At 30.7% G+C, this 20,952-nt stretch overlaps 2 protein-coding genes across 2 annotated transcripts; one reads left to right on the top strand and one right to left on the bottom strand.

The window, feature by feature from the left end:
- The first annotated feature begins 1,481 nt into the window (after positions 1 to 1,481).
- On the top strand, positions 1,482 to 2,006 carry LOC119604561 (cuticle protein 5.1-like). The gene is made up of 2 exons (XM_037957256.1): positions 1,482 to 1,546; positions 1,699 to 2,006. Exons 1-2 carry the CDS (start codon positions 1,535 to 1,537, stop codon positions 1,924 to 1,926), a joined length of 240 nt encoding a protein of 79 aa, XP_037813184.1. The 5' UTR covers positions 1,482 to 1,534; the 3' UTR covers positions 1,927 to 2,006.
- A 6,513-nt stretch (positions 2,007 to 8,519) lies between these two features.
- Positions 8,520 to 9,217, bottom strand: LOC119604568. The gene is made up of 2 exons (XM_037957264.1): positions 9,107 to 9,217; positions 8,520 to 8,962 (listed from the first exon to the last, which is right to left on the bottom strand). Exons 1-2 carry the CDS (start codon positions 9,116 to 9,118, stop codon positions 8,663 to 8,665), a joined length of 312 nt encoding a protein of 103 aa, XP_037813192.1. The 5' UTR covers positions 9,119 to 9,217; the 3' UTR covers positions 8,520 to 8,662.
- Between the last annotated feature and the right edge of the window lie 11,735 nt (positions 9,218 to 20,952).

Below are 20,952 nucleotides of genomic sequence, written 5' to 3'. Positions count from 1 at the left end.
AGACTATAGACTAGACTATAGACTAGACTATAGACTAGACTATAGACTAGACTATAGACTAGACTATAGACTAGACTATAGACTAGACTATAGACTAGACTATAGACTAGACTATAGACTAGACTATAGACTAGACTATAGACTAGACTATAGACTAGACTATAGACTAGACTATAGACTAGACTATAGACTAGACTATAGACTAGACTATAGACTAGACTATAGACTAGACTATAGACTAGACTAGACTATAGACTAGACTATAGACTAGACTAGACTATAGACTAGACTATAGACTAGACTATAGACTAGACTATAGACTAGACTATAGACTAGACTAGACTATAGACTAGACTATAGACTAGACTATAGACTAGACTATAGACTAGACTATAGACTAGACTATAGACTAGACTATAGACTAGACTATAGACTAGACTATAGACTAGACTATAGACTAGACTATAGACTAGACTATAGACTAGACTATAGACTAGACTATAGACTAGACTATAGACTAGACTATAGACTAGACTATAGACTAGACTATAGACTAGACTAGACTATAGACTAGACTAGACTATAGACTAGACTAGACTATAGACTAGACTAGACTATAGACTAGACTAGACTATAGACTAGACTATAGACTAGACTATAGACTAGACTATAGACTAGACTATAGACTAGACTATAGACTAGACTATAGACTAGACTATAGACTAGACTATAGACTAGACTATAGACTAGACTATAGACTAGACTATAGACTAGACTATAGACTAGACTAAAGACTAGACTATAGACTAGACTATAGACTAGACTATAGACTAGACTATAGACTAGACTATAGACTAGACTATAGACTAGACTATAGACTAGACTATAGACTAGACTATAGACTAGACTATAGACTAGACTATAGACTAGACTATATAGTACATTGTAGACTATAGACTACACTTTAGACTAAACTATACACTAGACTATAGCACCAATCTATAGTTGAAACTGAGATCAATAATTTACAGTTTTCAATTAAGATTTGCCGCCCTAATGTCTACCGATAATTAGCAGCTGAAGGCTTTGAGCAAACAAATTTGGCCCTAAAGCATTTCATATAAATATTATCACACACGTACTGTCATAAACACTAAAATATGACTATGACAGTTTCAGCACATAAACTGTCCATTTTAGTGTTTTTTGTAAATGTATGTGTTTTAACCATTATACAAATTATAAACGTTTTTCAAATTTAAAATTCTAGTAACACCTTGCATAATATGAAAAATATAAAACGTTTAATAATAACAACCATAAAATAAATTGTTTACTTGCAACCTCCCACACACACTCACATAGATAGACTATTTTAGGCCTAGAATATTTAATTACAACAACAAAAATATAGAAAAATATTTATTTATTTTAACTATAAATACCAATAGTTTTTAATTATTTGTTATCAGTTTAATTAAATCATTTAATAAAACAAACCACAAAACCACCCTTAAAAACAAAAATAAACAAAATGTTCAAATTCGTAAGTAGTTGTTATTAAATTATTTGTAAATAAATTGTTGGAAATTAAATTAGTTTCAGTCTAAAGGATTTTTGTTTTTGAAACAAACAAAAAATCTATACAAAAAAATAATAATCAATTTATTTAATATTTTTTTCTATCTCTATTTAAAGTTTGCTTTGTGTTTAATGGCTGTTGTTGCCTTGGCTGCTGCTAAACCTGATATTGTTGCCTATTCCTCACCCTATACTGCTGCCTATACAGCCGCCTATACTTCACCCTATGCTGCTGCCTATTCTGGTTATTATGATTATCCTTATGCTGCTTCTTATGTAGCTTCTCCTTACACTGCTGCTTACTCTACTTATCCTTATGCTGCTTCATACTTGTTGCGCAAGTAAATGTTGTGTTTATTTAACGAGAATTTAAGAATTTTTTCATAATTGTTGTGTAATTGTTTTTTTTTGTTAAAAGGTTTTAATAGACAGAGAAAACGAAAAAAAGATTAAATAAAAAAATGTTAAAAGTTATTTGTTGAAAATCTGAAAATGTGTTTTTTATTAACAAAAGAAAAAAAAATATAATCTGGACTATAGTCTAGTCTGCGGTCTGGACTATAGTCTGGTCTACAATATTGACTATAGTCTAGCTCACAGCAGGACTATAGTCTAGTCTGCAGTTTGGACTATAGTGTAGTCTATAGTCTGGCCTATTGTCTGGCCTATAGCCTAGTATATAGTCTAGTCTATAGTCTAGTCTATAGTCTAGCCTATAGTCTGTCCTATAGTCAAGTCTATAGTCTAATCTATAGTCTAATCTATAGTCTAGCCTATAGTCTGTCCTATAGTCTAGTCTAGTCTAGTCTAGTCTAGTCTTTAGTCTAGTCTATAGTCTAGTCTATAGTCTAGTCTATAGTCTAGTCTATAGTCTAGTCTATAGTCTAGTCTATAGTCTAGTCTATAGTCTAGTCTATAGTCTAGTCTATAGTATAGTCTATAGTCTAGTCTATAGTCTAGTCTATAGTCTAGTCTTTAGTCTAGTCTATAGTCTAGTCTATAGTCTAGTCTATAGTCTAGTCTTTAGTCAAGTCTATAGTCTAGTCTATAGTCTAGTCTATAGTCTAGTCTATAGTCTAGTCTTTAGTCTAGTCTATAGTCTAGTCTATAGTCTAGTCTATAGTCTAGTCTATAGTCTAGTCTTAGTCTAGTCTATAGTCTAGTATAGTCTAGTCTATAGTCTAGTCTATAGTCTAGTCTATAGTCTAGTCTATAGTCTAGTCTATAGTCTAGTCTATAGTCTAGTCTATAGTCTAGTCTATAGTCTAGTCTATAGTCTAGTCTATAGTCTAGTCTATAGTCTAGTCTATAGTCTAGTCTAGTCTAGTCTAGTCTATAGTATAGTCCTATAGTCTAGTCTATAGTCCTAGTCCTATAGTCTAGTCCTATAGTCTAGTCTATAGTCTAGTCTATAGGTCTAGTCTATAGTCTAGTCCTATAGTCTAGTCTATAGTCTAGTCTATAGTCTAGGTCTATAGTCTTAGTCTATAGTCTAGTCTTATAAGTCTAGTCTCTAGTCTAGTCTATAGTCTAGCCTATAGTCATCTATAGTCTAGTCTATAGTCCTAGTCTATAGTCTAGGTCTATAGTCTAGTCTTATGTCTAGTCTATAGTCTTAGTCTATAGTCTAGTTCTATAGTCTAGTCTATAGTCTAGTCTATAGTCTAGTCCTTATAGTCTAGTCTATAGTCTATCTATAGTCTAGGTCTATAGTTCTTAGCCTAGTCTATAGTCTAGTCTATAGTCTAGTCTATAGTCTAGGGCTATAGTCTAGTCTATAGTCTAGATCTAGTCTAGTCTATAGTCTAGGTCTATAGTCCTAGTCTATCTAGTCTCTAGTCTAGTCATAGTCTAGTCTATAGGTCTAGTCTATAATCGATCTATAGTCTAGTCTATAGTCTAGTCATAGTCTAGTCTATAGTCTAGTCTATAGTCTAGTCTATAGTCTAGTCTATAGTCTAGTCTATAGTCTAGTCTATAGTCTAGTCTATAGTCTAGTCTATAGTCTAGTATAGTCTAGTAGTCTAGTCTATAGTCTAGTCTATAGTCTAGTCTATAGTCTAGTCTATAGTCTAGTCTATAGTCTAGTCTATAGTCTAGTCTATAGTCTAGTCTATAGTCTAGTCTATAGTCTAGTCTATAGTCTAGTCTATAGTCTAGTCTATAGTCTAGTCTATAGTCTAGTCTATAGTCTAGCCTATAGTCTAGTCTATAGTCTAGTCTATAGTCTAGTCTATAGTCTAGTCTATAGTCTAGTCTATAGTCTAGTCTATAGTCTAGTCTATAGTCTAGTCTATAGTCTAGTCTATAGTCTAGTCTATAGTCTAGTCTATAGTCTAGTCTATAGTCTAGTCTATAGTCTAGTCTATAGTCTAGTCTATAGTCTAGTCTATAGTCTAGTCTATAGTCTAGTCTATAGTCTAGTCTATAGTCTAGTCTATAGTCTAGTCTATAGTCTAGTCTATAGTCTAGTCTATAGTCTAGTCTATAGTCTAGTCTATAGTCTAGTCTATAGTCTAGTCTATAGTCTAGTCTATAGTCTAGTCTATAGTCTAGTCTATAGTCTAGTCTATAGTCTAGTCTATAGTCTAGTCTATAGTCTAGTCTATAGTCTAGTCTATAGTCTAGTCTATAGTCTAGTCTATAGTCTAGTCTATAGTCTAGTCTATAGTCTAGTCTATAGGTTAGTCTATAGTCTAGTCTATAGTCTAGTCTATAGTCTAGTCTATAGTCTGGTCTATAGTCTAGTCTATAGTCTAGTCTATAGTCTGGTCTATAGTCTAGTCTATAGTCTAGTCTATAGTCTAGTCTATAGTCTAGTCTATAGTCTAGTCTATAGTCTAGTCTATAGTCTAGTCTATAGTCTAGTCTATAGTCTAGTCTATAGTCTATAGTCTAGTGTATAGTCTGGACTATAGCCTAGTCTATAGTCTAGTCTATACTCTGGATTAATGTCTAGTCTATAGACTATTCTTTGGTCTGGACTATAGCCTATTCTATAGTCTAATCTATGGTCTCGACTATAGTCTACTCATAATCTAGTCTATAGTCTGGTCTATAGTCTTGTCCATAGTATGGACTATAGTCCAGTCCACAGTCTAGTCTATAGTCTGGACTATAGTCCAGTCCACATTCTGGACTAGAGTCAAGTATATATTCTGGATCATAGTATTTAGTCTGGACCATAGTCTAGCCTATACTCTGTACTATATTGGACTATGGACTAGTATACAAACTGGACTTTGGTCTGATAGACAATCTAATCTGTAGTGTGGAATATAGGCTAATCAATAGTCTGAACTGTGATTTCCAATCACTCTCAAATAAGCATCAAACTTAAATGTTTTCTGGATAAAAACACTAAATATCGAAATAGAATAAGCCGTGTCTTATATAAACTCCAAAAGGAAACCATACAAAGAACACTATAATTTAATCACATGAACTTTATTTACTCGGTAGAAACTGTTCGTTCCATGCAATCTTATTAAGTGCACTATTTATGTACTACTGCACAGACAGAGACTAGCAAAATCCCCCAAACGTAATTCATTGTAACTTAAAATAGTAGTTCAAAGGTATTTTGGCCTAGAACAAAAAATTGTATTTACCGATTTTTTCTCTTCAAAAGAAATGCCTCAGTCTTATTAAAACTTTAATGTTGTGCCTGTTAGGCAATACTTACAACGAGTTCAAAAACGGAAATAATGCAAAAAAAATATCCAGACACAAAAAATGGAAAAGCAGAAAAGGAAAAATATATGTATGTAAGTCTATAGAGTGAAGCAACAATTTCTAAAGGATGTTCTTGTAAAACTGGGAATAAAAATACTTTTTTGTTTCTAAAGTCACTTTCAGACACTCCTTCATTAAATTTCAATTTAAATTAAGAGAAAAAAGCAACAAATTTCAGTTGTAGACAAAAGAATAAAAGTATAAAAGATGGAAGTGCGGACAAACGGAAATTGAAATGAGTACAGAAATATTTTAACTCGATTATGGAAAACAAAAGAACAAGCTACAAAGGAAATAAGTGGATGGTGAGGGGTCAAAAAAACAAAAGTTTTAAATTTTGCTAATAACAAAATCAGTATTAATTAAACTTTTTTAAAAGTTGTATGTCAATGAGTAGAAACTGCTAATGTAGTTACTTTTCTGCGTCTTTATTTTTTGTATTCCCCAATTGAAGTTTGCTGTAAATAGCAGTGGCTTTAAATTAATGACTTATTGGCTGAGAGAGTTTCTCTTGTTTCCTAATTTTTTCTAGTATGTACTTGTTGTCATACTTAGTATTTCCTGGTTTGGTTGCTATGTTTGAGCAATTTTTTGTAGGTTTTGTAGTATTATCCTAGTCTCTTGATGTTTGTATGTGAGTTTTCAGGTCTAGATTTCATCAGCAGGATGTTGCAGATTTGTGGTCATTTGGTAAACATGCAATAAATATGTTTGTAGGTATGTATATCTGTAGTTTTGCACAAGAATTTTGTTGTGTACATTTGTAATTGACTGACCAAAAAAATTTATGTATGGAGGACTGACAGACAGACTGGTTAACTGACAGGAGGCTGGATAAGATGGGGAGGATTTGTTTCAATTATAAATGTTTTGTTTCTTCACATGAAAATGTTTGAACAATGAATTATTCATAGTTTACATATGCATATTTACATGATCTATAGTCTGAAGGTTACTTTCTAATTTGGACTAAATTCTAGTCTATTCCATAGTCTAGTATGTTATATAGTCCAATCTAGTCCATTTTCTATTCTGTGGTGGATTGGTTAGTTTATGGTCTAGTCTAAAGTCTATTCAAAAGTAGTCTATATTATAGTCAATAGTTTAGAGTATTGGCTAACTCAAGTTTATAGCCTAGTTTATAGCCCAGTCTATAGTATAATTGCCTATACTAGTCTAGAATCTAGTCTATAGTTTAGTCTATAGTATAGGCTATAGTCTAGTCTATAGTCTAGGCTATAGTCTAGTCTATAGTCTAGTCTATATCCTAGTCAATAGCTTATTCTATAGCTTAGTTTATAGTTCAGTCTATAGTCCAGTCTTGAATTTAGTCTATAGTCTACAGTCTAGTCTATAGTCTAGTCTATAGTCTCGTCTATAGTCTAATCTATAGTCTAGTCTATAGTCGAATCTATAGCCTAGTCTATAGTCCAGTCTATAGTCTAGTCTATAGTCTAGTCTATAGTCTAGTCTATAGTCTAGTCTATAGTCTAGTCTATAGTCTAGTCTATACTCTAGTCTAGTCTATAGTCTAGTCTATAGTCTAGTCTATAGTCTAGTCTATAGTCTAGTCTATAGTCTAGTCTATAGTCTAGTCTATAGTCTAGTCAATAGCTTATTCTATAGCTTAGTTTATAGTTCAGTCTATAGTCCAGTCTTGAATTTAGTCTATAGTCTACAGTCTAGTCTATAGTCTAGTCTATAGTCTCGTCTATAGTCTAATCTATAGTCTAGTCTATAGTCGAATCTATAGCCTAGTCTATAGTCCAGTCTATAGTCTAGTCTATAGTCTAGTCTATAGTCTAGTCTATAGTCTAGTCTATACTCTAGTCTAGTCTATAGTCTAGTCTATACTCTAGTCTAGTCTATAGTCTAGTCTATAGTCTAGTCTATAGTCTAGTCTATAGTCTAGTCTATAGTCTAGTCTATAGTCTAATCTATAGTCTAGTCTATAGTCTAGTCTATAGTCTAGTCTATAGTCTAGTCTATAGTCTAGTCTATAGTCTAGTCTATAGTCTAGTCTATAGTCTAGTCTATAGTCTAGTCCATAGTCTAGTCTATAGTCTAGTCTATAGTCTAGTCTATAGTCTAGTCTATAGTCTAGTCTATAGTCTAGTCTATAGTCTAGTCTATAGTCTAGTCTATAGTCTAGTCTATAGTCTAGTCTATAGTCTAGTCTATAGTCTAGTCTATAGTCTAGTCCATAGTCTAGTCTATAGTCTAATCTATAGTCTAGTCTATAGTCTAGTCTATAGTCTAGTCTATAGTCTAGTCTATAATCTAGTCTATAGTCTAGTCTATAATCTAGTCTATAGTCCAGTCTATGGTCTAGTCTATAGTCTAGTCTAGTCTATAGTCTAGTCTATAGTCTAGTCTATAGTCTAGTCTATAGTCTAGTCTATAGTCTAGTCTATAGTCTATAGTCTAGTCTATAGTCTAGTCTATAGTCTAGTCTATAGTCTAGTCTATAGTCTAGTCTATAGTCTAGTCTATAGTCTAGTCTATAGTCTTGTCTATAGTCTAGTCTATAGTCTAGTCTATAGTCTAGTCTATAGTCTAGTCTATAGTCTAGTCTATAGTCTAGTCTATAGTCTAGTCTATAGTCTAGTCTATAGTCTAGTCTATAGTCTAGTCTATAGTCTAGTCTATAGTCTAGTCTATAGTCTAGTCTATAGTCTAGTCTATAGTCTAGTCTATAGTCTAGTCTATAGTCTAGTCTATAGTCTAGTCTATAGTCTAGTCTATAGTCTAGTCTATAGTCTAGTCTATAGTCTAGTCTATAGTCTAGTCTATAGTCTATAGACTATAGTCTAGTTATAGTATAGTCTATAGTCTAGTCTATAGTCTAGTCTATAGTCTAGTCTATAGTCTAGTCTATAGTCTAGTCTATAGTCTAGTCTATAGTCTAGTCTATAGTCTAGTCTATAGTCTAGTCTATAGTCTAGTCTATAGTCTAGTCTATAGTCTAGTCTATAGTCTAGTCTATAGTCTAGTCTATAGTCTAGTCTAGTATAGTCTAGTCTATGTCTAGTCTATAGTCTAGTCTATAGTCTAGCCTATAGTCTAGCCTATAGTCTAGGTTTTAGTCTAGTCAAGTCTATAATAAGATATAATAATTACTATTAAATCAAACAGTTTTCTTAAAATGTCTACTTTCTTCCTAATCTAAATATATCTCAAAAATACTCTCCATTTAATTTATATCCTCAATTTAAATTTGGTAATTTATTACAAACATTTAAAACGTTAACTTAAGTACTTTACAATAATACTCAACATAATTCTCCACTCGACATTGCCAGCAATATACTGCCTCATTGCCCTCATTAAAGGCACTAAATACCTTTTAATGTCTTAGAAACAACGAATCGTAGGGATGTAAACCATAATGATGACCACCAATATAGGGCGAAGAGGAGCCAACATATGGTGAGATATGGTGAGGAACATGAGACAAATGAGAGCCATATAAAGGTGAAACAAATCCACCGTGAGGATAAGCAGCAACACCAGCATCAAGAGCGGAATAAGGAGAGGATGTCAGCAGAGGTGTATGATGATACGGTGAGTAGGCGGCATGATGAGATTCTAAAACACTGGGTCTGCTAGCCACCAAAGCAATTAGAGATATTAAGCACAAAGGCAACTAGGAGAGGAGGGATTAAGTTAAAGAGAAGTGAAGAAGGAGAAAGAGAGTAAGAACGTGTATTTAATTAAAGAAATTTATTACATTTCAATAGCTTTCGACTGGTATTCAACATTTCAAGGAAGGATACATTCGTGTACTTACAAACTTAAACATGTTGCTGCTATTAATGTTTTACGTATTATTTCTCTTTGGGGAATATTTCTTTGGATGTATTATGGAGCTGTTGTTGCTGAAAAGATGCTGTCTTAAACAAAGTTCTATTGTTACTGTTTAATTACCTTGAATCATCAACAGCTTTTATATGAAAATTTTATTTTCATTTATTTGTCTTGTATAGTTTGCTATACATTAGCTCTTTTGGTAATTGTCTGTCTGTCTGACTGTCTATTTGTTTATTTTGAGGTATTTAGATAATTTTAGATGTTGGCACAACATTATTATTTAATGACCACAACTTAATAAGATTCATTACGAATTTTGATACAATATTTTAGTTTTTGTGTGGCTTTTTGTATTTTTTGGAGATTTTTGTTTTTATTGTTGTTGAGCATGTCTAAAATGTCTTTCCTGCTCATTAGGGAAATAATATAGAGTACAGGCAAAAACGACTGTTAAAATACACTATAGAGTTTTTAAAAGTAAGTAAGCTTTTTCTAGTTCAATTTGTATTTAGAAGCTTCTTATGAAATACAACTACTATTGACACCACTCCACTTTAAAGTACGGATTGATCATCTTCATTATCTTTTCTTAGGAACACAAATACAATATTCCTTGCCACACTTTGTCTTCTAATATAAACAAAATCAACACTGAAATACTACAGGAGCTGACAAGTTTTAAGGCCTTCAATATTAAGATTCAATATGTCATTGCAAATTATTTAACAAAACTTACAGTTTTGTAAAATTATCATTTAACAAAACATATTTTCTTTAAATTTCTAAAACTTTCAAATTCCTGTTATAGTTATTTTCTAAATGCCTTCAGATTTAGTGTAACCATGACACAATTTTGGTCTTGTCTTGTTACTCAAATTGTTCACAATCAGTTGAATATGTTGTTTTGTGATGTATTCTAGTGCCAGTATGTGGCCTACAACCAGAATACTAATTAGATTGTCAGAACAATAATTTGTACAAATTTTGGGTTCCATTGGCAGTGAGTAATAAATGATGGAAGAAACAAAATAATGTAAGAAACATTTGGCGCTGATATTTCTAATCATTTGAAAGGATATTAAAGTAAATAGAAATACTTACGAGGGAGGTATATAAAATAATGAATTCATGAGGTCAAAGGTCGAGACGAGATATCGTTTTTTCGCGATATCGAAGACTATAGACTAGACTATAGACTGGACTATAGACTGGACTATAGAATAGACTATATACTAGACAATAGACTAGACTATAGACTAGATTATAAATTAGATTATAGACTAGATTATAGACTAGACTATCGACTAGACTATAGACTAGACTATAGACTAGACTATAGACTAGACTATAGACTAGACTATAGACTAGACTATAGAATAGACTACAGACTACACTATAGACTAGACTATAGACTGGACTAGACTATAAACTAGACTATAGAGTAGACTATAGAGTAGACTATAGACTAGACTATAGACTAGACTATAGACTAGACTATAGACTAGACTAGACTAGACTATAGACTAGACTATAGAATAGACTATAGACTAGACTATAGACTAAACTATAGACTAGATTATAGACTAGACAATAGACTAGACTATAGACTAGACTATAGACTAGACTAGAGACTAGACTATAGGCAAGACTATAGACTAGACTATAGACTAGACTATAGACTAGACTATAGATTAGACTATAGACTAGACTACAGACTAGACTATAGACTAGACTATAGACTAGATTATAGACTAGACTATAGACTAGACTATAGACTAGACTATAGACTAGACTATAGACTAGACTATAGACTAGACTATAGACTGGACTATAGACTAGACTATAGACTGGACTATAGACTAGACTATAGACTAGACTATAGACTAGACTATAGACTAGACTATAGACTAGACTATAGACTAGACTATAGACTAGACTATAGACTAGACTACAGACTAGACTATAGACTAGACTATAGACTAGATTATAGACTAGACTATAGACTAGACTATAGACTAGACTATAGACTAGACTATAGACTAGACTATAGACTAGACTATAGACTAGACTATAGACTAGACTATAGACTAGACTATAGACTAGACTATAGACTAGACTATAGACTAGACTAGACTATAGTCTAGACTATAGACTAGACTATAGAATAGACTATAGACTAGAGTATAGACTAGACTATAGACTAGACTATAGACTAGAGTATAGACTAGACTATAGACCAGACTATAGACTAGACCATAGACTAGACTATAGACTAGACTATAGACTAGACTATAGACTAGACTATAGACTAGACTATAGACTAGACTATTGACTAGACTATTGACTAGACTATAGACTAGACCAACGGTTCCCAAATGGGGGTCCGCGGACCCCTAGTGGTCCGTAGTAAAATCCTAGGGGGTCCGCGAAGACGAACGAAAAAAACCATGAATAAAAAATATTCTGCTTTTATATGTATGTACAAATATCTCCAATTTTTGTGCAATAATCCCAAATTTTTTGGTGACTTTTTGAATTTTATTTTTTTGGTTGTTTATCAGAAAGAAGCTAGGCCCTACAAATTTATTGTATAACTTTTATAAAGTAAAGTATTGCGTGATTTGTAATTTTTATTTCCTGTATATGTACTGAAATTATGGTTTTTATTTCAGACAAATAATACTCTGCCTTACAATTAAATTAGGGATACTGGTATTCCGGAGTATGAAGTTCAATTCAAAGACAAGCTTATTACAGATTTAAGTTTATCAAATTGTAAGCAAAAGTGTTCTTGTTTGAAAGGACTAAAATTATATATTTCCAAAACAGAGGTGACTCTTTATGCATCTCTTTATAAATATTCCAATCCGACGTGATACACAGATTTTAACTTGATTTTGTCGACCAATACATATTATTAAATTAACATCAGAAAATCCATAGCGTTTCGCGTAAATATGTAGCCAAAAACCATGAAGTAAAATAATTCGTTGGTATTTTAAAATTCAAATTTAAGTTCCAAATTCACAGTACTTTAACAAAGAGTTCAAATCATATAATATGCGGATAACGCATTCCGCAACAACATAGAAGAAGTCCAACTTTCTTATATTATTTTCCCGAAAACTTAGCTCACTTACTCAGTTCAGCCTTTGCAATCGCAACAAATTTTTGAAACGTGACTCCTTAAGCACATGTGACAATATTTGATAAAGAAACCTTTTCGCTACCTTGAAGAAAAATTAACATGAAAGATCTCACGATCATAAAATTAAACATCATGTTAACATATCAACAAAGAAGTCATTCTATCTTCAAAACATGCAATTGAAAACCTATCTGAAATATTATATATTCTCAATGTACGGGAATATTTTATAGATTTGACATCTCTACATTTATTAGACCTAGGGATTATTGAACTGGGTCAATTTTCGGATGGACAATTATTTAGAACAATAAGATATCAAAATATGTATGGGGGTCCGCGAAATTAAATAAGTTCTTCAAGGGGTCCGCGAAGTAAAAATCGGTGGGAACCGCTGGACTAGTCTATAGACTAGACTATAGACTAGACTATAGACTAGACTATAGACTAGACTATAGGCTAGACTATAGACTGGACTATAGTTTAGACTATAGACTAGACTATAGACTAGACTATAGACTAGACTACAGACTAGACTTTAGACTAGACTACAGACTAGACTAAACTATAGACTAGATTATAGACTAGACTATAGACTAGACTAAACTATAGACTAGATTATAGACTAGACTACAGACTAGACTATAGACTAGACTATAGACTAGACTATAGACTAGACTATAGACTAGACTATAGACTAGACTATAGACTAAACTATATAATATACTATAGACTAAACTATAGACTAAACTATAGACTAGACCATCGGTTAGACTATAGAGTAGACTATAGACTAGAATATAGACTAGACTATAGACTAGACTATAGATAGACTAGTCTATAGACTAGACTAGACTATAGCAAGGCTATAAACTAGACTACAGACTAGATTAAAGCTTGGACTATTGACTAGATTACAGACTAGGCTATAGACTAGACTATAGACTAAACTACAGACTAGACTATAAACTAGACTATAGACTAAAATACAGACTTGACCATTTAATTATTTTTTAACAAATTATGTTGTGTTAATAAATAAAATTTATCTTGAATTTGTTTACATTTTGCCCTACTGTTTTATATTTCTAATGTTTTGTGTATGTGCATCAGTTTTAATCATATTTTTAATAATGAAAAATTTTTTCCCCAAAAAATATTCATGGTATTTCCTGTCAATAATTTATGCGAGAATTTGTACTTGTAATTTAATTTAATTTTTTTTTTTAATCTAAAGACGAGAAGCGATTAGTCAGTCGGCCGGTCATGCAACAGAAATTATAAGACCATTATAAATTAGATGCAGGTAACGACAGACGTACGCTTCAACAGACAGACACACGGAGTGAAATTCATTCAAAAACGCAAACAAATTTGTTAAACATAATCAGATACACATCGACAAGCTCATCATTATAAATCTGTTTAAACATGCACAAGTGAATTTATATAAAATTAATTTTAATTTAAAGTGATTTTGTCATTTACACAAAATGTGTGAGGTATGATGGTGACGATAATGATGATACATATAGTTAGTACATTTGTAATTTAAACACTCATTCATTTATTTATACTCATACTTCCGAATAAATTTTGTAGCTTTTAATGGCAAGTGATTAAATGCCCAGCAGTTCGTGCTTTGTCGACTAAATAACATTATTAGGTATCCCCCAAATGGCTACTTTCGGTTACCATTCGCTACTTATATCACAAGTGAAGCAATGATAAAGTACAAAAATTAAATATTTTTAATTAATTAGATGCAAAAGTTTCAAGGATGCTACTAAATTTCAAAGAATCACTTTCATTAGCTTTGCAGTAATATCTTACTCGTCCCCTTAGCATACTGCCGGGTAATTACCATTATGTATTTACTCATATGTATGTAGGCTTCATTTCCAGTTAGTAATTAGTGTATGTACATGCATATGTAAGTATTCAATATTATGTACGTTTTTCTTTTTGGATAAGGTCAGTTTTTCAATATAAATTATTATTAAAATAAAAATTATTTTAAATGTTCAAATGAGTAAATTGATTAAATTGCAAATGAAATGATTTATTTTTCGACTTCTTTTTCGAACATAAATTATGATAAAGAGAATTTTATATAAATATCTACTGGAAACACAACTGAACACTTGAGTAGCTAATTAATCCTGTAAAATTATTTTAATTAATAATTTTTTACAAATTGTTTGCCAAAATAAATACATAAAATTTATATTGTAATTACTGTTAAAGTAAGACAGACAGAAATTAATATATTGTGTGGGTAATATTTTAATCGAGAATAATTTTTACACTGAAAAACCAGTTCAGAAGGAAATTTATAAAATTGACTACAACTAGACCATAGACTAGACTAAACTATAGACTAGACTACACTATAGACAAGGCTAGACTAGACTATACTATGAACTAGACTATATGCTAACCTATAGACTAGACCATGGAGTAGACTATAGACTAGACAATAGTCTGGACTATAGACTAGAGTGTAGACTAGACTACAGACTAGACTGTAGACTAGACTGTAGACTAGACTGTAGACTAGACTATAGACTAGACTATAGACTAGACTATAGACTAGACTATAGACTAGACTATAGACTAGACTATAGACTAGACTATAGACTAGACTATAGACTAGACTATAGACTAGACTATAGACTAGATTATAGACTAGGCTATAGACTAGACTATAGACTAGACTATAGACTAGACTATAGACTAGATTATAGACTAGATTATAGACTAGGCTATAGATTAGACTATAGACTAGATTATAGACTAGGCTATAGATTAGACTATAGACTAGACTATAGACTAGACTATAGACTAGACTATAGACTAGACTATAGACTAGACTATAGACTAGACTATAGACTAGACTATAGACTAGACTATAGACTAGACTATAGACTAGACTATAGACTAGACTATAGACTAGACTATAGACTAGACTATAGACTAGACTATAGACTAGACTATAGACTAGACTATAGACTAGACTATAGACTAGACTATAGACTAGACTATAGACTAGACTATAGACTAGACTATAGACTAGACTATAGACTAGACTATAGACTAGACTATAGACTAGACTATAGACTAGACTATAGACTAGACTATAGACTAGACTATAGACTAGACTATAGACTAGACTATAGACTAGACTATAGACTAGACTATAGACTAGACTATAACTAGACTAGACTATAGACTAGACTATAGACTAGACTATAGACTAACTATAGACTAGACTATAGACTATACTATAGACTAGACTATAGACTAGACTATAGACTAGACTATAGACTAGACTATGGACTAGACTATAGACTAGACTATAGACTAGACTAGACTATAGACTAGACTATAGACTAGACTATAGACTAGACTATAGACTAGACTATAGACTAGACTATAGACTAGACTATAGACTAGACTATAGACTAGACTATAGACTAGACTATAGACTAGACTATAGACTAGACTATAGACTAGACTATAGACTAGACTATAGACTAGACTATAGACTAGACTATAGACTAGACTATAGACTAGACTATAGACTAGACTATAGACTAGACTATAGACTAGACTATAGACTAGACTATAGACTAGACTATAGACTAGACTATAGACTAGACTATAGACTAGACTATAGACTAGACTATAGACTAGACTATAGACTAGACTATAGACTAGACTATAGACTAGACTATAGACTAGACTATAGACTAGACTATAGACTAGACTATAGACTAGACTATAGACTAGACTATAGACTAGACTATAGACTAGACTATAGACTAGACTATAGACTAGACTATAGACTAGACTATAGACTAGACTATAGACTAGACTATAGACTAGACTATAGACTAGACTATAGACTAGACTATAGACTAGACTATAGACTAGACTATAGACTAGACTATAGACTAGACTATAGACTAGACTATAGACTAGACTATAGACTAGACTATAGACTAGACTATAGACTAGACTATAGACTAGACTATAGACTAGACTATAGACTAGACTATAGACTAGACTATAGACTAGACTATAGACTAGACTATAGACTAGACTATAGACTAGGACTATAGACTAGACTATAGACTAGACTATAGACTAGACTATAGACTAGACTATAGACTAGACTATAGACTAGACTATAGACTAGACTATAGACTAGACTATAGACTAGACTATAGACTAGACTATAGACTAGACTATAGACTAGACTATAGACTAGACTATAGACTAGACTATAGACTAGACTATAGACTAGACTATAGACTAGACTATAGACTAGACTATAGACTAGACTATAGACTAGACTATAGACTAGACTATAGACTAGACTATAGACTAGACTAATAGACTAGACTATAGACTAGACTATAGACTAGACTATAGACTAGACTATAGACTAGACTATAGACTAGACTATAGACTAGACTATAGACTAGACTATAGACTAGACTATAGACTAGACTATAGACTAGACTATAGACTAGACTATAGACTAGACTATAGACTAGACTATAGACTAGACTATAGACTAGACTATAGACTAGACTATAGACTAGACTATAGACTAGACTATAGACTAGACTATAGACTAGACTATAGACTAGACTATAGACTAGACTATAGACTAGACTATAGACTAGACTATAGACTAGACTATAGACTAGACTATAGACTAGACTATAGACTAGACTATAGACTAGACTATAGACTAGACTATAGACTAGACTATAGACTAGACTATAGACTAGACTATAGACTAGACTATAGACTAGACTATAGACTAGACTATAGACTAGACTATAGACTAGACTATAGACTAGACTATAGACTAGACTATAGACTAGACTATAGACTAGACTATAGTATTAAAATCTAAATTTTGGATCTCGTTTAGCCTTTTAGTGCCAAAGTGATTCTATAATGTACTTGTTTTTAAACTGTTACAACATCAATTAAAAACTTAATCGTATTATAGGCGTAATAATATTTAATTAATAATTTTTAAAAATATGTATGTGTGTATGCGAAATTGTAATTAAAATAAAGAATATTTAAGCAAGCAAGTTAATTTATGTTGCCACTTATTAACCAGTCCCATTGTGTTACTTACTTCTTTAATATCTAAATGTATAATATTTTTTGTAAAATGCAAAAAAATCTCTAAAAGTACTCGCATTAAATAAAGTATTAAAAGTATATATCATTTTTGTTAAATTTAGCATTTTAAATAAATCCACGTAGATACTTTGTAAACAGTTTTTCTTAACATAACACTGTTAGACACAGAGACAGGCTTATGTAATGCCCTGCAGTTCGGAGTGTGTGTTCCTAACTATTGGTTTAAAAGGGAGTAAAAATAGACTTTATATCTGTCAAACAAAGAGTACAAAACAGTCTTAAATGGAAACATTTAATCTTGGGTAAACTGCTGGTATATTTTCCTCAAGCACCCACACACATGCAGATATACTACATATAAGGATACACATACACATACATGAAGAAGAAGAAGTAGAGGAACAAATCACCAGGAATAGTATAGAAAAAAAAAAACAGTTATTTAATTTCTTTTTTTATGCTCATCATCAATTTTTTTTCTTTACAAACATATCAACACTTGATGAAATCCTCTTAATCCTTAAATTGCACTCGAAATTGCTCTACACTTGAATAGACAATGTTGATGTGTGTTATGTCAGTTGAATAAAGATGAGTTGATGTTTGCTTTTCTTTCTTTTTTCTCAGTTTGTTCTCGAGTTTATTTGTTTAAGAGTAAATATGGTTAAAATGCAAAAAAAAAAAAAAAAACGTTAAATGAGAGAATGAATGAATGAATTGTAATAAATGAATATTTGTTTTGTAGACAGACACAGTAACATACATTTACTGTTTGCCTAATCACTCACACTTACAATAATATTTTTGTTACTTAGATTTTGAGATTTCATTTCATTTTATACACAAACACATTCGCGTTGTTTAATATATTTGAGCTTTTATTGCCGCCTAAGTATTAAAGCTATAAGTAGAGGTATGTAGCATAAGAGAGAGTAAACAAACAATTGTTTAGAAATGAATAAAAGTCGAACGTATAGCGAATTTTTATAAAGATTTATACAAACTTTTTCATTTATTTAAACATACTAGAGGCAATCATAAATGTTATAAGAAATTGAAGTTCTTTTTTGCAAATTTAAGGGTTTGCAGTATAAGCTTTTTAATACTTGCAGGGCTTTTTATAATGGTGTACTGTTGTGAACTCAATTTAAGGCTAAAAAGCAATTTTTAATTATAATTCCTTGTTTGAAATCAAAGCTTTAGAAAAATCTTTAATTTTATGAAAAAGCTTTTCTAAAATTGTATTTTTTAATTATCTTGTTTTCAAAAGTGTTAGTTTTTAATGAAAAAAGCTCTTTTTAATGGAATTGTAAAGCTTTAGAAAAATATCTTTTTATAAAAAGCTTGTTTAATAGAAAAGCTCATTTTAATCATAAAGCAAATTTTTACCAAAATGTTGAATTTATGTGAAGCTTTATGTTTGAAAATGCAATTTTCTATAAAAAAGTTATTTTTATGAAAAAGCTCTTTAAGTTTTAAAGCTATATTCTATGAAAATTATTATTATGCAAATGATATTACTTATAAAAAATCTCATTTTTATGTAAAAGCTCTTATTCATTAAAATATTTTGATATTATAAACATTTAATTTTATGCAAAAGCTTCTCTAGAATTCTTTTGATTAAATATATTTTTATTGAGATCGTTATTTTTTATGAAAAAGCTCTTTTTATAAAAAAGCTGTTTTTATTAATAAAAAAAAGTTATTTTTCATTAAAATTAGTTTTTTAAATATTTATGAAAAAGTTCGTTTTTATAAAAACGTTGCAAATAAAAGTATTTTATATAAAAAGCTCTAATTTTATGAAAAAGCTTTTGTATATTTTTTAATAAATTTTTTCTAAAATTGTACGTTTTAATTAAAAATGCTCTTTTTATGAAAATATATATAAAAGCTCCATTTTTTTATCAAAAAGCTGTTTTTTAGCAAAAAGAAAATTTTTTAAGGAAAAAAAAAACAATTTTTTATGAAAAAGTTTTTTTTTATATAAAGCTTTTTTGCTAATCAACTCGTTGTTATAAAATAATAATTTTTAAATATCTTTTTTTAAAGTTTTCTTTTTAAAGAAAAAAGCTCTAGTGAATGACATCGTTAGTTTTATAAAAACATATTTCTATGAAAAAGCTTTTATTTATATCAAAGAGATGTCTTTTATGAAAATGCTATTGTTTAAGAAAAAAACATTTTCGGCGAAAAAGACCATTTTGTAAAAAACTTCTATGAAAAGCTTTTGAATGAAATTTTGTTATAAAAAAAATAAGATGTTTTTAAGAAAATGTGTACTTAAAATTTAGTTTCTCTCTATTTTAAAAAACGATTTTTTATGAAAGAAAAAGATGTTTTTATAAAAAAGATTTATGAAAAAGCTCTTTTCTGGAAAACATGTGCTTTTTTTAGAAAAAAAAAAAAAACTTTTCTTAAAAAAAAAAAAACTTTTTTATATAAAAGCTATTTCTTTTTAGGAAAAAGCTACTTTTTAGGAAAAAGCTTATTTTTAGGAAAAAGCTTATTTTTAGGAAAAAGCTTATTTTTAGGAAAAAGCTTCTTTTTAGGAAAAGCTCCTTTTTACGAAAAAGCTCCTTTTTACGAAAAAGCTCCTTTTTATGAAAAAGTTTTATGAAAACATTTTTAATGAAAAATTTTGTTATGAAAAAGTTCCATCTGTGGTAAAAAAAAGTGAAGGAGTATTTCTGTAGAATCTAAATTTAATTAGTCCAAGTATTGAATTTAAAATAAATATTTATACACCTCTTCTTAATCCATGATTTAAAACCCCTAACTTTTAAAAATACAGGAGTTTTTGCAAATAAACCATAAAAAAGCAAGGACGAATGTTAATGAAAATACACAAAAACATACCCGCACACCCACATAAAAATAAATTTCCACTTACACGCAACTACACATGTAACTTAACACCACCCACACACTTTGGAATGAAAAAAAATTGCCACACAGATTTCATTTTTATTTTCAAACCAAAGCAACCATAAAGGGAGTCACTTAAGATGGAACACAACTTGAAGCAAAATACACATATGTGCCAAAAATAAAATATGAAAAATACATAAAAAAATATGAAAACAAAAAAATCTTAGGCAACAGGAAAAATTATTTCTTGAAAAAGAAATATTTTTGTATTCTTAATTAAATAAATGAAATGAAATGCTTAAGGCTGCTGTGAGGAAAACCAATTCAAGTCAACATTTTTAATTCACACTTGAGAAATTATTTAAAAACACATGATTAAGATAACGACGACGCGATGACGTAGGCTGAGGGAAATATTTTTTGACAAAAATTTAGTTGCAAGCGAGGGCCGCATAATAATACATGTCATTTACAGCTGAAAATTGAGGACGTGATTAATACTTTAGCTAAAATTTGGTGATGCGTAAGTGCGTCAAAAATGTGTTGTGTTGTCTGCTGTCAACATTTTTAGACATTTGTATGAACAGAAAAAGGACGTCATCTATTTAAGTTTAGGACAAATTAAGGATTTT

This window comes from Lucilia sericata, unplaced genomic scaffold (genome assembly GCF_015586225.1).
Source record: "Lucilia sericata isolate MDLA Ls3-8-SP2 unplaced genomic scaffold, ASM1558622v1 Contig000404F_arrow, whole genome shotgun sequence".
NCBI lineage: Eukaryota > Metazoa > Arthropoda > Insecta > Diptera > Calliphoridae > Lucilia > Lucilia sericata.
The sequence above is the reverse complement of the archived record's forward strand: the minus strand, read 5'-3'. Positions and strand labels throughout refer to the sequence as shown.